This window comes from Tachypleus tridentatus, chromosome 7 (assembly GCF_004210375.1).
Source record: "Tachypleus tridentatus isolate NWPU-2018 chromosome 7, ASM421037v1, whole genome shotgun sequence".
NCBI lineage: Eukaryota > Metazoa > Arthropoda > Merostomata > Xiphosura > Limulidae > Tachypleus > Tachypleus tridentatus.
In genome coordinates this window covers 71082152-71099167 of record NC_134831.1, presented here as the reverse complement: position 1 = coordinate 71099167, position 17016 = coordinate 71082152, and the positions used below count along the sequence as shown (strand labels likewise).

At 34.0% G+C, this 17016-nt stretch overlaps 1 protein-coding gene across 9 annotated transcripts in view; it reads left to right on the top strand.

The window, feature by feature from the left end:
* Positions 1 to 17016, top strand: part of LOC143255938 (EF-hand calcium-binding domain-containing protein 4B-like) — a 59677-nt gene that overhangs the window by 13459 nt on the left and 29202 nt on the right. For 8 of the 9 annotated variants that reach the window (XM_076512389.1, XM_076512394.1, XM_076512390.1 and 5 more), the window contains 10 exons: positions 2106 to 2464; positions 7383 to 7554; positions 8761 to 8907; positions 9450 to 9540; positions 11496 to 11591; positions 12594 to 12665; positions 14010 to 14125; positions 15028 to 15099; positions 15237 to 15300; positions 15564 to 15730. In XM_076512389.1, coding sequence (XP_076368504.1) covers positions 2239 to 2464; positions 7383 to 7554; positions 8761 to 8907; positions 9450 to 9540; positions 11496 to 11591; positions 12594 to 12665; positions 14010 to 14125; positions 15028 to 15099; positions 15237 to 15300; positions 15564 to 15730 — 1223 coding nt within the window. In that variant the 5' untranslated portion in view covers positions 2106 to 2238. The remainder of the gene's footprint in view (positions 1 to 2105; positions 2465 to 7382; positions 7555 to 8760; positions 8908 to 9449; positions 9541 to 11495; positions 11592 to 12593; positions 12666 to 14009; positions 14126 to 15027; positions 15100 to 15236; positions 15301 to 15563; positions 15731 to 17016) is intronic. The other variant, XM_076512392.1, reaches the window with a different exon arrangement.

The following is a 17016-nucleotide window of genomic DNA, read 5'->3' as shown; positions in this document are numbered from 1 at the left end:
CTTTTTAAAAGTCTGGCACAACACAACTAGTTTTTAAAAGGAAATTAAAAACATATTTGTCTATTGCATTATGTCCACCACCAGTGACACTATGGAATGTCTTCAGATTTACAAGCTAGAAACTGAGTTTCGATTCCCGTGGTAGGAAGAGCACATATATCCCTTTCTGTAACTTTGTTCTTCACTTCAAACAAACCAACAGACATGTCAATACATTATTTACATGAAAAATTATCACTCTTAACTGTTATTACCTGCTGCTACATAGAGGGATACATACTTTATTAAATTGGTCAACATAAGTTTCAAGACAACAAAAAAAGTAAGGCAGTGGAATCACAAATCAACACATAGAAATATAGGATGTTATAAAGTCTTGTTGTTAACAACACATAGAAATGCAGGATGTTATAAAGTCATGCTGTTAATGCTGTTTTTGTAAATACACCTGGTCAACTGTTTCAGGTACATACACCTCGTCAGCTTGTATACAGTACAACAACCCTGCTATTAATACTGTTTCAGGTACATACATCTCGTCAGCTTGTGTACAGTACAACAACCATGCTGTTAATGTGTTTTTGGTATATACTCCTGGTCAGCTTGTATACAGTACAACAACCATGCTGTTAATACTGTTTTTAGTAAACACACCTGGCCAGCTTGTATTCAGAACAACAACCATGCTGTTAATGTGTTTTTGGTATATACTCCTGGTCAGCTTGTATACAGTACAACAACCATGCTGTTAATACTGTTTTTAGTAAACACACCTGGCCAGCTTGTATTCAGAACAACAACCATGCTGTTAATACTGTGTTTGTTAAATACATTGGGTCACTTTGTATACAGTACAACAGCCATGCTGTTAATACGTTTTTGGTAAATACACCTGGTCAGCTTGTATACAGCACAACAACCATGCTGTTAACACTGTTTTGGCACATACACCTGGTCAGCTTGTAAACCGTATAACAACCATTCACAGATTTGCTCCAAAAAGAAGCAACTGAAGCTTACCTCAATCTCAATGACTCTTGTGTTTTGATCACTGATTTCAGTAGTTGGACACCAATCGTCATGTCTTGTGTTTCCGAGTGAGCACACAAAATGTAAATATAAAGCAAGATTTAATAACCAAAAACAAAGTACAGACACAATACAGTAATAGAAAACAGGTGCAAATATTTCCAGAGGTTGCTTTGATCTGGCTAAAAAGAGAATGTTCACAGAAAGTTTTATTGGTTTACTGTTACAAGTTCAGTGCTAGCTCCTCCCCTCCCCGTAAGCCTGAAAAAAAGTTAAACTTAAAGGTAACTGTGTAATGTTAACTAAAATAATTTAAACCAAAGAGAGAACTAGATAGATCTCTAAAAAAATACATCGTTCACATTCAGAGAACCTGTAAAATCTTAATAAAATACCTGACTAATAGGGAAGAACCTAGTTTAAGGTACAAAAATGCAGCATGCTAAGCAAAACCAATCTACTCATACGACGAGCCTTGAAAATGTAACCATACGCGTTTAAGCGTAAGAGAATGGGAAACTCCAGACCATTTCATAATTAGCCGATAAAAAAGACAACCATTTATTCCCAAATATCATGAATCTGCTGTCTTTTCTACAGGATAACACAATAAATTAATAGTTAGTGTAGTGCCAAGTTTAACCTGCAGTTAGAGCAAGAAGTTGAGTACATTACTTGAGCGACCCCCTGCATCCAAAATGGAATGAAATAAAACAGAAATTTCGAAAGTTTTGCATATTAACTAAGGGGTAACAAATATATGGTATCTTCCTGTGCTACACATGCAAGTTCTCTAATATTTTATTTTAGTGCATATGTAGAAATAATTCATCAATATCAGTATATGCTGTTCTAGTTTCTTTAATTTCACTTAGAAATACAAGCACGTACTTAAAAACACATAGAACCCATTTATTCAAATGACAGTTATTTATATGAATATATTTAGATATTATTTATAGAACTTATTTCAGTGTAATTCTTCATACTATATAGCGAGTTAAGTGTAGGTATAACATAAATTTCATTTTTGTATGGAACTAATTTTAACATGTATATCCTTTTTCTTTTCCCAGATGTTTATCAACTCATCTTGATACGTCAGTAGATTTAAAAAGCCAGAAAACTGAACTTGTCTGTGAAAGATATTTGAAAGTTTCACATTATTACAACACCTAAAGCTTAACACATCCTGAGTGATAAAAAAACATGGCTGATGAACCAAAAAATGAGCTTCGTGAAGTCCTTGTGCAGAAAGCCTTTGAACTATTTAATGTATGTGACAAAGAAGAGAAAGGATTCATAACGAAACGAGACATGCAACGACTGAGAGGGGACCTTCCCCTGACACCAGATCAACTAGAAGAAGTATTCGATACCTTGGATGAAGACCACAACGGTTATTTAACTCTAGAAGAATTCACTGACGGCTTTGGTATGTTCACAAGTATTAAGAAAACCTAACATGTTTTAAGTGTTTTAGAAGGAATGACCTTAAGGTAAGAATAAATATGCGCTTTAATGGTTAAGAATAATTTTGATTACACATGCCTGCGATGATTTTATTGTCTTGATACTATTACATATACTTCAGTAATTCCTCTAAAGTTCTAGACCAATCACAGCGTGAGAGTCTTAACGATCGTCCTAGAACACGAGAAACACATCGCTAGTGCATAAACGGTTAAAAGGCAGCATGATATGTCATTTCTGGATGGTATTTGTTTGTGCATGCACTGTGACATCACTTTCTTTTCAATATTTTATTTATTCGTCATTATGGCAGCAAGAGGTTGTGTAAATTACCCAAACATATTCTGTTCGTGTTTGTGATAAATTGATTACGAATTTGGTCTAAGTAAGATTTGTTTTTTTCCTTCGCGATTTGTAGAAAATCGTTTATTCATAGAGAAAAAAAAAAAGATAATGTTATTTTCAAAATTTGCGTAACTGAATTATGGAAAATATGTTACTAAAATAAAAAAACTTTCATGAAGTTTAAATTCGCAGACTTGTGTAATTTTTTTCCACGCTTTCGGCCTAAGATTTTTATAGGGATACAGTTGAAAGGAACGATCTATACTACATTTTAAAGGAGAACATATGTCGGAAAATGCGAGATGAACAATAAACACCATCTTCTGTTGCTGCTTCGAATTAACCTTGCTTTAAACTTGTTACTGTGGTATCAGAGGTATGGTAACAATTTGAACTATGGAAATCCCTCACCCCTCGTTTGAACTCTTAACAGCCTCTTGAACTTTCCTTGTTTGTTTGTTTTTTGAATTTCGCACAAAGCTACTCGAGGACTATCTGTGCTAGCCGTCCCTAATTTAGCAGTGTAAGACTAGAGGGAAGGCAACTAGTCATCACCACCCACCATCAATTCTTGGGCTACTCTTTTACCAACGAATAGTGTAATTGACCGTCACATTATAACGCTCCCGCGGCTGAAAGGGCAAGCATGATTGGCGCGACAGGGATGCGAACCCGCCACCCTCGGATTACGAGTTGCACGCCTTAACACGCTTAGCCATGCCGGGCCTTGAACTTTCCTATAAAATGATAAAAGTAATTACGATATAACATACAGTCAAACTGTTTGCTTAGTTGCCTGTGTATGTTGTTAAAAGGTCGCAGCTAGATAGATACACTATATGACTTTAATTTAACTAGGTTAAGAATGGTGATCAACTCATATACATGCATTTACAGTTGTGACAAAACTTTTAGGGTTTTGACGTCAAATATACAAACAAAGTTCATACTACGTCTAAAAACTATAAGTTACAGATGCCATTTCTTCATAGTGTTAACGTTGCTGTTCTCAAAAATGTTGTGAATGTATCTGATAGCAAACACCAAAAATCCGTAAATATGTTAGCCAAACATTAAAAGTTGTGCAACTATGTACAGTTACGACAGAAAGTGTTCGTACCACTGCGTCCCGAGTGGTTTTTTTGCTCATAACTTAAAAAGTATCACGATTAAGCTAATAGAAGTATGATATATTATAAATATTACACGAACACACATCTACATAGATTTTTATGTAAATTAAACGACAAATAAACTGTTTATAAACAAATAACCAAAAATAAGTGGAGCAGAAAGTGTTCGTACAGTTCAGAATGTGTCAAAAACTGATATTCCCGTAACATTTTTATTTAGTTTTGCGAATAAACTACATTATACCATTTCAGAACTAGGCACTGGGTTAATAATTATTGGAATTTAGCCAGCAAAAAATGTACTTCCGGCAATTTTACGCTGTCTTCGTCATTATCTGCTTGGTCATCATGGCGAAGAGGAAACAACTGTCCAGTGATTTAAAAAACCGAATTATTGTAAAATACAAGTCTCGTGTGTTTCTTTCCGGTATTGCTACACAACTTAATGTGCCAAAATCTACTGTTCAAAGCATAATTGGCAAGTTTAAGCTCACAGGATCAACTGCTAACCTCCCTCGTTCCGGACACCCCACCAAAATTCCAGAAAAAACCAAGAGGAAGGTTTTCAGAGAATTTAGTAGGAACCCTCGTTTAACACGTAATGACATACAGAAACTGGTAAGGGAAACTGGGTTGAAGTAAGCACCTCTGCAGTTACGAACATGTTACACTCTTCTGGGTTCAAAGCATTGTTTGTTTGTTTGTTTTTGAATTTCGCATAAAACTACTCGAGAGCTATCTGTGCTAGCCGTCCTTAATTTAGCAGTGTAAGACTAGAGGGAAGGCAGCTAGTCATCACCACCCATTGGCAACTCTTGGGATACTCTTTTAACAACGAATAGTGGGATTAACTGTCACATTATAACGCCCCCACGGCTGAAAGGGAGAGCATGTTTGGCGCGACCGGGATGCGAACCCGCGACCCTCAGATTACAAGTCGCACGCCTTAACACGCTTGGCCATGCCAGGTCAGGGTTCAAAGCAAGCCGTCCTCGTAGAATTCCATATTTAAAGCCTGTTAATTTAAAAGCACGATTGAGGTATGCAAGAAAGCATGTAGATAAACCCTCTACCTATTGGAAGAGTATTCTTTGGTTATGCGAGACTAAAATCGAGCTTTTCGGCCACAATGATGTTCGCTATATTTTCCGTAGGATGGGGGAACGAAATCTTCCAAAGAACACCGTCTCTACAGTTAAACACGGAGGTGACTCGATCATGCTATGGGGTTCCTTCAGCTTTTCTGGTGTAGGCAACCTTCACCGCGTCAACAGAATCATGAAAAAAAGAAGAGTACGTTGATATATTATGCACTTATATCAAGAATGATGCTCGGAACTTGCGGCTTGGGCGTCGTTGAATCTTCCAGCACGACAATGACCCAAAGCACACATCAACATATGTGCAATCCTGGTTGCAGAGGAACCATATAAGCGTTTTGGAATGGCCATCGCAGTCACCCAATCTCAACCCAATTGAAAACGTTTGGTATGAGTTGAAGACCAGGGTTCATCAGCGTCATCCGGAAAACTTGCAAGAGTTGAAGGCCTTCAGTAAAAAAGAATGGAAGAAAATACCAGTCAAGTACTGTAAAACGATCATGGAGGGCTATGAGGAGAAATTGCGCCAAGTAATTCACCTGAAAGGCTACACACCTGACCATTAAAGTAGACGCACGAACACTTTCTGCCCCTCCTATGTTTGGTTATTTGTTTATAAACAGTTTATTTGTCGTTCAATTTACATAAAAATCTATATGATGTGTGTTAGTAAAATATTTATAATATACTCTACTTTTATTATCCTAATCTTGATACATTTTAAGTTATGAAGAAAAAACTACTCACGACGCAGGGGTACGAACACTTTCTGTCGTAATTGTGAATAATTTGGATTCTAATTTGAACTAATACACGGAAGCTCAGTCGTAAGAATTATAAGATATTGTATCATATAGTATGTTGGATTCCAAACCTACGAAATAAATAACTGTGCAAATTCTAAAGATAGAAAACGTGTGCATGCATAATGGTTGTGTAAATCCTAGAAGCAGGAAACGAGTCCACGTGCATTAGTTGTATAAGTCCTAAGGGTAAATAACGTACACATGTCCAGTGGTTGTGTAAGTTCTAAGGGTATAAAATATGTTCATATATGTTGGTTTCCAAATCCTGGTAGCAACTGCAGTTACTATCGTAATTGTGTCATAAAAATCTATATTTTGTAATTACATTTATTATTAAAAAGTATTAAGCATGTAAACATTTTCAGTACTTAACCTCAGAAAAGTTTTATTGATCTTATATAGACATAAGAAACGTTTGAATATGATCAGTCCTAAATGTTAGGCCAGGTGGTTAAGGTACTTCACTCGTAATTTGGGTTCGAATACCCATCACACTAAACATGCTCGCCCTTTCAGCTGTAGGGGCGTTATAATGTTGGTCAATCTCACTATTCATTGGTAAAAGAGTAGCCCAAGAGTTGGTGGTGGGTGGTGATGATTACCTTCCCCCTCGTCTTACACTGTTAAATTAGGGACGGCTTGTGCAGATAGCCCTCGTGTAGCTTTGCGCGAAATTCAAAACAAACCCATCCTAAATTTTAAAATTCTTATAAAAATAATTTACATTAAGTATCGATATAACGTAATTGTTTATAAACCGAAATATAACAGTAGGGAAAATATATTTATTAAAAAATGTATTAATCATGAAAACATATTAATATTTAAACATAATTTATATCTGTTGAATCCTAAGTGTTTTTTATCCAGAAAAATTTGTTTTCATGCTAAATTTACGAATCATGTAAATGTGTGAATTCTAAACTTAAACATTCTAAGAATGTTTTAAGATCTAAAAAAAATAATGAATAATCATATTTAAAAGTGTTGAAATGTGTCGGCCTCTAAATTTTAGGATAAAACATTTTCGTTTATAATCCTTTCCCCTATATCTTGATCCTAAATATTGTTCATGATTGGAACCTATTCTCTGAATCACTATACATATTAGAATGATAACAATACACTAGGCTTTCTGAATATAATTTAAATATATTAAACCTGAAGCTAAGAAATAATATCAGCATGTTATAATAAGATAAGCGTGCTCCATATCAGACATTAGAATAATTTCAATATCCTTTAATAGATTGTTTAGGCAGAGTATTCATGATAAAACTTTGTAGAATGGACGGCAACTGCCTGTTGTTGAGACACAAGTGTGGAGGACGACGTCTTCAGGTCAGTGTGTGTGTAAGACCGACAACACCTTAACGTCGTTCTTTACACTTGAGTCTTCACAACAGGCAGTTGCCGTCCATTCTACAAAGTGTCATCAATTTCATCGTCGTTTGGAAGTTCGAGCTGAAACTTATGTAAGTATATTGGGAACATAGGAATGTTTCTTGGTATCGACACTCAGCCCCAAAGTAAAAAGGACAAGACAACGGAGGAGGAATATGAGTCCTTTAGGACTAGCAATACAACAATAGAAGAAGATGATGAAGATGAAGAGGAACAGTTTCAAGGACTTATTGATCAACTTGGTGCCCAGAACCTCTTCAGCGAGTGAGTCAGTTTTACTTTCATTTTTGGTGTATACTATATGATACACTTGAAAAGTAGTTACCTACAATGTATATCTATAGGAATAGATAGACAGACCAGGTTAAAAAATTAATCATGGCGAGCGTGGTTTATAAAATAAAATGAAAAAAGCTATTTGTATCTTGAAACAAAATTTTACTTTATTTAATGAGTTACGAATAGCATGATAAAGCTAACGCATGCCAAAACGCCGCTTTTCAATAAACCTACTAAAACAAATTCTTGACTGTTGATAATGTTGTGTTACTTAGAGTCCATTTGATGTTTAAGAAAGTGAAGATTGACAGTGAAGTTGTGTTACTCAGAGTCCATTTGATGTTTAAGTGAAAATTGATAGTAAAGTTGTGTCACTTAGAGTCCATTTGATGTTTAAGTGAATAAAGAGTGATAATAAAGTTATGTTACATAGAGTCCGTATACAAGTCAGGATATAAATAACAGCTATAATATAAAGTCTAAGTTCAGTAATAGTACAAAGGGATGTAGGAACCAGAGTAATAGAAACAATACGAGTCTTAACATCAGTAGAAAAATTAAATGTAGATCATCTCGTAAATAACTCCTTGCTGTATTAATATGATGTTTAACTTGTTTTTTCTATCCTACAATTTGTACTTTATTGTACTGTTATTAATATTTTGTTCCAATAGTTTTTGTTGATTAAATGGATTCGCCCTTGACGTTGCAAAAGCTCTATTTCTACCCTCCATCAAATAAAGTAAACGTTAGTTTTCTATGACTCTTTGAAAACGACACTTGTAATTTAAAGTTTTCAGAGAATGCATATTTTTAAAACCTGTCGTAGCTTCTTTACGTAGAATAATTTCATATCTTTTTTTTTGTATCTGATTATGACTTGTAACAATCCAACCTTTTTTCTTGACAATCAAAGCATTTTTATTAAATTTGGTGGAAATTAAAGAAACTTAACCTCGTGTTTCTTTCTGTAATTTATGTTTCTTAGCGGTTGTTTGAATGCAGTAATAATGTATTTCTTAATGGAAGTTTAGGTTTTCAGATGATGGGAAAACGGTTAAAACTACTCAAGTAATAATATTTTTTTTATTTTCTCTCTTATTTAATTTCTGTAGGCCTAAGCTTATAAACCATCACTGGAAATGAAGTTGGTGTTTTTTATCTGTGCGTTAACTGTTTATAAATTTTCAGTGAGGATTATATTCGTCAGATATGGAACCAACTTCGTAAGGTTGATCCATCAATGCTTTCAAACTTCGAAGAATTTCTGTCAAAAATCTCGAAAGAACTAAAAAATGTCCAAAATCAGTATACATCACTAGAAACAACACTAAAATCGTAAGTGTTCTATTTCATGGTAAATTTAAAATAGTTATCCGAAGTACTAATGCTTTGTATTTTCTCAAACTTAAGTTGACTTGATTAACGTTGTTCGTCTACTACGACTATTTGCCCATTCGTCAGATGTCACTTCTGGCAGAATGTTTAAAAACAGTTTAAACAACACAGGTGTCAACGTTTTAGATGTCCTGCTTTAAAAAAATGTGTTAAAAGATAAAAAGAGTTTTAAAAACTGATAAAACAATATACAGACGTAACCACCAGTCCCAATGATTAAGTTAGAGTGACGTGATTCTCTTTATCAGACAAGCAGATTGAAATGACTATAACATCATAATTTGCTGTTATTCAACTCAGATATCAGAATCAAATTTTAACATGTATCTCAGGACGGCTGGTATGGGTATTAACACTTTTACTAATAAAGCAAAGAACAACGTGAAAGTGTTAAAACCGATACTAGCCATCCTGAGATACATTTTCACTTCAAGTGGGTTTCTCGTCATCACAAATTTTAACCTTTTGTGCTCGCCTTATAGTCGTACAAGCCTGCACGATGAACATGTCAAGAACTTATACGAAGAAATGGAACAGCAAATGAAAGCAGAGAAAGATCAGCTTTTAGAAGAGGTATATAATATGTGTCTGTTTTTAAATACACAAGTAATAATACATTTCCAAGCTTAACCACAGTGTTACCAGCATTATTGCATGTACTAACAGTTTTTATAGTTGGCGATTTTTTTGTATTTTAGTTTTTATTAAGATTTGTGTTTCTCGGTCCAGAGTAGTGTTAACTAGTGAAAAATTCATCGCCAGGATGTTTTAGCTTCACATCACAAATATTTTACTTACAACAATACAGTCATATATCAGTCATGCTAGCCATATACGTCGGTTTGGAGATAGGTTAAAATCGATGAATAACTACAAAACGTTTTTGTTTATTTCTATACTCTTCAGCTACTTGACCAAGCATAATATAAAGGTTAGTGTGCCAGACTGTGTATCTGAGATCTCATGGTTTACTTCCCGTCATTGACAACAACAACAAAACCTTATACTCCGCTTGTAGGTAATGGTCAAATACCACTATAAGGTTTGACAACAATAACCAAAGAGTTGGAGGTGCATGGTGTTTTCTAGCTCCTTCCTTTTAGCCTGGAAAATCGGATTTGGGCCTAAGCATTAGCCACGAAATGTATCTCAGGACGGCTGGTATGGGTATTAACACTTTTATTGATAAAACAGAGAACAAACTCTCTCTTTGTTAACCTGATGTTGATCTAAAAATGGCCGAAACGTTGTTCCCATACCCATACCAGCCGTTCTGAGACACATTTTTACTTCAAGTGAGTTTCTCGTCATCACGAATAATCACTAAATATTTCTCCCCGCCCACTTTAATCTATGAATGCACTATAAGAATAACAGTCAATACCATAGTGTAGATTGTAGTGGTAGAGTGCTGTTTACTAGTTGTCTTCCCCCTGGCTAGCAGCTCAAAATTGGGAACGGCAGAAGATAGCTTTGGTAGCATTGCCAAGACAAGTATGTTTATTTTATCAGCTCAAAATTGTAACAGATATGCGTAAGTGACCCTTGTGTAAATAGGTAGTTATCTTTACAGTAGTGACTTTGCGGATGTCAGTACAAGTTGTGTAGAGCGAAGAGATCCTGGTTAAGATAAGTTCACATTAAACTTAATAATTTACTCTTTAGTTACAAAGTTGTGGTATAGAATATAACACCTATTAAACGACTCTAGAGAACACAGGGTACTTTTAATGCATGTTTATAGATAGAGACGAATACCTGTCTCACATAGGTTGAAGCGGTGCAGCAATAACAAAAAAATATTTCAAGGTTTGAGTTTTGTTTTCAGTACGAACACTACTCTTTATCGATGTACGTTACGATATTGCAAAATGTACCATAGCTCAATTGTCGTAAAATAGAAACGCTACACGCATGTCATGGCGGCTTAGTCTCCAACAGAGTAAATTTACGTGCTTTTGTTGTCATATAAGGCTCTTTGTGATTTGTGAGTAACGTCTCTGTTTCTAGTTGCTTCAAACCAAACAATTCAAAATATGGTTAATAATTTTTCCTTCTTTTTAGTAATCCGAGGGTCGCGGGTTTGAATCCCCGTCACACCAAACATGCTCGCCCTTTCAGCCGTGGAGGCATTATATCAATCCCACTATTCGTTGGTGAAAGAGTAGCCCAAGAATTGGCAGTGGGTGGTTATGACTAGTTGCCTTCCCTCTAGTCTTACACAGCTAAATTAGGGACGGCTAGCGCAGATTTCCCTCGTGTAGCTTTGCGCAAAATTCAAAAAACGAACCGAACAAACAAACCTTCTTTTTTAAAATTGAAATCTCTACCATATGAAGCAAAACGATGGTGTTCAAGTAAGATACGTGGGTGAGCCATTCTTTGTGTTTGTAGCTAGCTCTTCAATGTTTAGATTCGTATAATTGTTCTTCAGATATTGATGTGTAACATTACTTTGCTGCTTAAATAACAATGCTAAAATTCTTTATTACGATGGCAATCATTTTATTACCATTCCTACTTAATAGGAGAAAAACCGGGAGAAACGGATAAGGGAGGAGTTAGAAAATGAGTTGAACTCGAAGGACAAGCAGCTACAAGAGCTTCTCAGTAAACACAAAGAGGTTAGTGACATAATTCACACACTTTATTTGTTTTCTATGCGTCATGATGTACGTTCACACTTTTCAGCTGTGTAATTATTTAAACACAGAACTCAATTGAGTATTAAAACTGGTTTTCGTTTTTCTCAAATACAGAAAAATAATTACTTTAAATGGATAAAAATGAAAAAAAATTATATTATTAAACAAAAATCAAAAATTTATTACAAAACCTTGTTTAACTCTTAAGTCTCCAATAAATTTTGTACACAATTTTTCGTAAAATTAACTTTGTAATATTAAGTAATTATGTCTTCATTTTATCTAATTAAATTTTAGTTACACAATTGTTTTTCCAATCTATACGATAGATTTTCCAGTGTTATGAGTATACTTCGAGTGACAATAGTTTAAATTACGTATGGTTTGCCAAGTGCTCTACAATATTTTTGATTTGTTTTCGTAAGTAACGGGTTGTATATGTAATCTGATTATGAGATATTAAACGGTACAGATTTTACATGTACTTACATACGTGTTGTAAGGTGCATTAGTTTATATATACTACATTCACTGTTTCATTTAATGTAAGGTATCTTAAACACAATAAATTATTTATATATTTTCATACTGCATGTTAGATTTCTTAAATTAGAAACATATTTGTTGTAGAATATAGGGTTATTTTTTGGAAACAATAATTAATTCGTAAAAATGGCTGGTATGGGTGGAGAAAGCTATATGTAGAGGAGCGAAAGTCGAAACGTTGTTCGCTCCTCTACCCATACCAGCCGTTTTTACATATATATTTTTCTCTACAAGTGGGTTTTCTCGTCATCATAGATTAAGAATAATTAATTCGAGTACTCAGTACTGAAGAACCTGTTTTATCTAAAAATCATGTTCTATCTCACTGTTTCGTGAGCATCACGTTATTCTAAATGTATACTAATCAGATGATAATTATTATAATTATCACCAGTTGTAAAGTTCAGAACTTCAATATTCATTAACATTTCTCAGATGGAACAGCAGCTACTGGAGTTAAACACCACTGACGTTGTAACAAAACAAGAAAATATCAAACTTCAAAAGGTAAATAGGATAACTTGATCATGTTCACATAAAACGTATGAATGGTGAATAGTAATTAACAGTACTCATCCTGCTCGTTTCTAACATCAAACATATGAATGGTGAATATTAATTAACAGTACTCATCCTGCTCGTCTTAAAAGATCTCAATATTTTAGACACATATTTAAAACGTTTTCATATAATAATTATATGGGAATTATTTTACTGCATCAAGTACCATTTGCACGTGAACAGTTAACAGTAAGTTTACTAGTTTTTGTTAATTAAAATAATTGTTTAGACAGCAAGTAGAAGATTCGCTTGTAAATGTTCACCTTTTATTTTAATCTTTAACATAAATCTGATCTGATTCAAGGTTCACAATCAATTTTTCATACTGTAATTTATTTACGTAATAGCTTAATGCCCTTCCCTAGAACACTGAAAATCGAAACGGCTCTAAATATAAATGTACCTTTCTTTTAAATACTGAGAATTGAAACGGGTGTAGATAGAAATGTGGCCTTCCTAAGAACACCAAGAAACGAAACGATTGTAAATGTGTCCTTTCTTAGGACAATGAGAATCAAACGGCTGAAAATATAAATGTGCCTTTTCTTAGAACACCGAGAATTGAAACGAATGCAAATATAAATGTACTTTTCTCACCTGAGGCAGAAAAATTACTTGTGTTTTTAATCAAAACATTCAATTCATATCATAATTGTAACATGTCGCTTTTACTTGAAAATTTATAGTCCAATTTACAAGTCTAAAAACGAATATGACGTTCATTTCAGACTTCAACGTAGTCAATTTGTAAATCTGACTGGAAAATGTCAACTTCTACGTAATATTTATTATTTCATCTATATCTCTGGGTCTGATATGACTTTGTTGCTAAGATACTTGAATCACAGAGAGTAGTAGACTCGAATAGCATCCCCGAAGATGCTCTCTCTTCGGTAATCGTAGGTGCGTTATAATGTTACGATTAATCCTAGCATTCGTTGGTAAAGAGTAACCCAAGAGTTGACGGAGGGTGGTTTTGACTAGTTGCTTTCCTTCTAGTCTTTCGCATCAGAATTAGGGGTAGTTAGCGCAGATTGCTCTTGAATAGCTCAGGCGAAGTTCAATAAACAAGCCCACATATTATTTTTTGTTATCTAATATCTGTATTGATTTAAAGGTAAACGTAAAGAAATTATTTTGAAACGCTAAGACAATTTTCAGTCTAACAGGGTTTTTCTTTTGGTAGATGAAATTGTTCTTGTAACCAAAATGCTCCAGAAATCCAGCGAGTTAATACACTTGATAATCCTGTTAAATAAATTTGATAAAAGTATGTTGGGTATTGTACAGGAAAGAGATGTGTTGGAGAAACGTCTGGAACAATCAGAACAAATGGTCATCGAAATGCAAAATCAACTAGATCATCTTCGGCAGCAGAACTTAGAAGAGAAGAGAAAACGGGCAAAGTAAGTTTGTTTGTTTGTTTTGAATTTTGCATAAAGCTACATGAGGGCTATCTGCGTTAGCCATACCTAATTTATCAATGCCAGACTAGAGGGAGGGCAGCAAGTCATCACCACCCACCGCCACCTCTTTGGCTACTCTTTTACCAACGAATAGTGGGATTGACCGTCACGTTATAACACTTCCACGGCTGAAAGGGCGAGCATGTTCGTTGTGACAAAAATTTGAACCCGCGACCCACAGTTTGCGAATCGACCGCTCTAACCACCTGGCCATGCCAGACCAAAGTAATGTAAGAGCTGTTTAGAGGTAGACTACAAAACCTGGCAATATTTTTGGTTTTAGAAATGACCCCTTTCAGTATTAATGTTGTCATTAATTTGTTTATCATAACTTAAACGAAAATGAAATTATATATGCGTGATTTTAATTCGTTTCTATATTTCCTTCAACGTAAAGGTTAGTAAAGAAGTTGTTTCGAAAAACGAGGTTCCATCCGTTGCTAAAAAAAGGGCATTCAGGTAATGTCCACTTTACAGATTTAAATCTAATAATTACATAACGTACCTTGAAAACTCTAATATACTGCGTCATTATAACTATTATTTCAAAAGTTGAAAACCTGATTCAAATTCACACGGAATTTTAACATGTAAAACTTAAAACTACTAATTCACTATATATAAACATTTGGTACTTATCATTTTGTTTGCGAGTTAAATAAATCTGAAAAACACAAAGTATTTTTATTATAAACCTAAGAATGTCAATATTGTAAAAACAAACAAACATAGTCTTTTATTGTCACTTATATTTCTATTTCGAGCACTGATGCTTGGCACATACGTACATTTATAAATGGCACAACTTATGAATTTCGTGTGGCATTGTTCATTTTTATTAGGTCGGCTTTTTCCGTGACAGAAGGAATTGCTATGGAGAGAGAAGGCCTAGTGAAACAGCTGGATATGTTGAGGTAATAAGTAGATTAAACAGATAGATTTTCACTCAGTGTGTATGCGTGTAAAAACAGATAACTCTTTTTGCTAAACCTACTTTTTCTTAGCCTAGACGAATCTTAAATATCATTATATTTTGTTTTTTATCGAATAGAAATGTTAACAAACATCTTCTGGACAAGAAAGATGAAGTGGTATCAAAAACAGACCAAAATTATGTGAGTTTTTGTTTTCATCATTGGTTCTTTTACCATTTATAATTCATATTATAAATTAAACTGATGTAACGTAAACGATTCATCTTCTTTTGACCGCTATTTCATTGCATATTATCTGTAAAATTTCCCCTTCTGTAAGAACCATGTCTTCCACCTGTAAATTCTTATAAACATCGTATTATGAGATAACACCTAGATTGTTATTAATTCAATTGGTTTTTAAAAGAACAGGAAAAGAAAATGTGTTTTTTTTTACTTCTCAGGATCAACCAGACGGTGAAAAATTATCTGAAATTATTGAACATGAGAAGTGTTTGACAACTGAGAAACTTCAAGAAACGATAGCGCCACCTACTTTGGATAGCCGAAAATTTCTCAAAAAACAAGGCAGCGTAATGTCCGATTATGTGAACGACAACGACTCATCAAAGTATGTTAATACATTATTACTATATTAAAAAAGAAGTGACAACGTACTAAATGCAAGTTAATGTTCAAATAATTTTCACAATTCGGGTAATTGGTATTAATATCACAGACTTGTTTCAACCACCGATTTTCGCTGATGATTCATAACATTATACGGATTGTATCAAAAGTATCCACTGTATATGAAATAACTATATAACCAGAGGTACAGTAGGAATCAATGATCAGAGCACGAGCACTTGAATCTATTTAGAACACAATTAATTTATCTTCTAATCTGAAAAGTCTCAAGAGCATGGAAATACTTACACAACTAAATTTCAACACACCTTTAAAAAATTAATAATGTTGGAAATCTTATTTTCATAAAGTTCATAGGTGAATTAACCTATAAAGTATTACACGACATTAAAACAATTTCAATTTGTGGAACTATAAAACTAAATCAAACAACCTAATGAATATTTAGGGCTCAAAACAGATTGTATTAAATAAATTCAAGGGAGCTATAAGATATAAAATAGTTGTTTGGTACTGAGCGGTTTCTAGTTTCTAGCGGTATAAGTTCCAGACATACTACTGTTCTACTGTGGGGGCAGCACAGGTAGATGTTGTTGTTTTATAATTTTGCGCAAAGCTACCCGAGGGCTATCTGCGCTAGCCGTCCCTAATTTTGCAGTGTAAGACTAGAGGGAAGGCAGATAGTCATCACCACTTTCCAGTCTGAATTTTCTAATCTTTGTAATAAATAATTTATTTATTTTTAATTATTTTTGTTATTTACATATGTTTATTTGATCGAATCTTCAATCATTTCAACTGTTGAGAAATCATTTTTAATTCTGTTTGACAATATTGGCTTCAAATATAACAATAAATGTCATTCGTTCTCTTAGTTAGGACGAGAAACCAACTGAATATCGCTTGATCTGGTAATGAAGAAACCTTTCTTAGTATGTTGAACATTTAAAAAAAGAAATTTTTTTGCTCATGTTAATCCGGCAATGAAGAAAATTTTCTCATTATATTAAGCCAGTAATGGATAAAACTTTCTTATTATGTTAATGTGGTAATGAAAATAAATTTCTTATTATGTTAAATAGATATTGAAAAACTTTCCTCTTATGTTAACCAAGCAATGAAAAAAACTTTTTTATTGTATAAAGCAGGTAATGGATAAAACCTTTTATTACATTGACGTTGTAATAAAGAATTGTTTTGGAATTTCGCACAAAGCTACTTGAGGGCTATCTGTGATAGCCGTCCCTAATTTTGCAGTGTAAGACT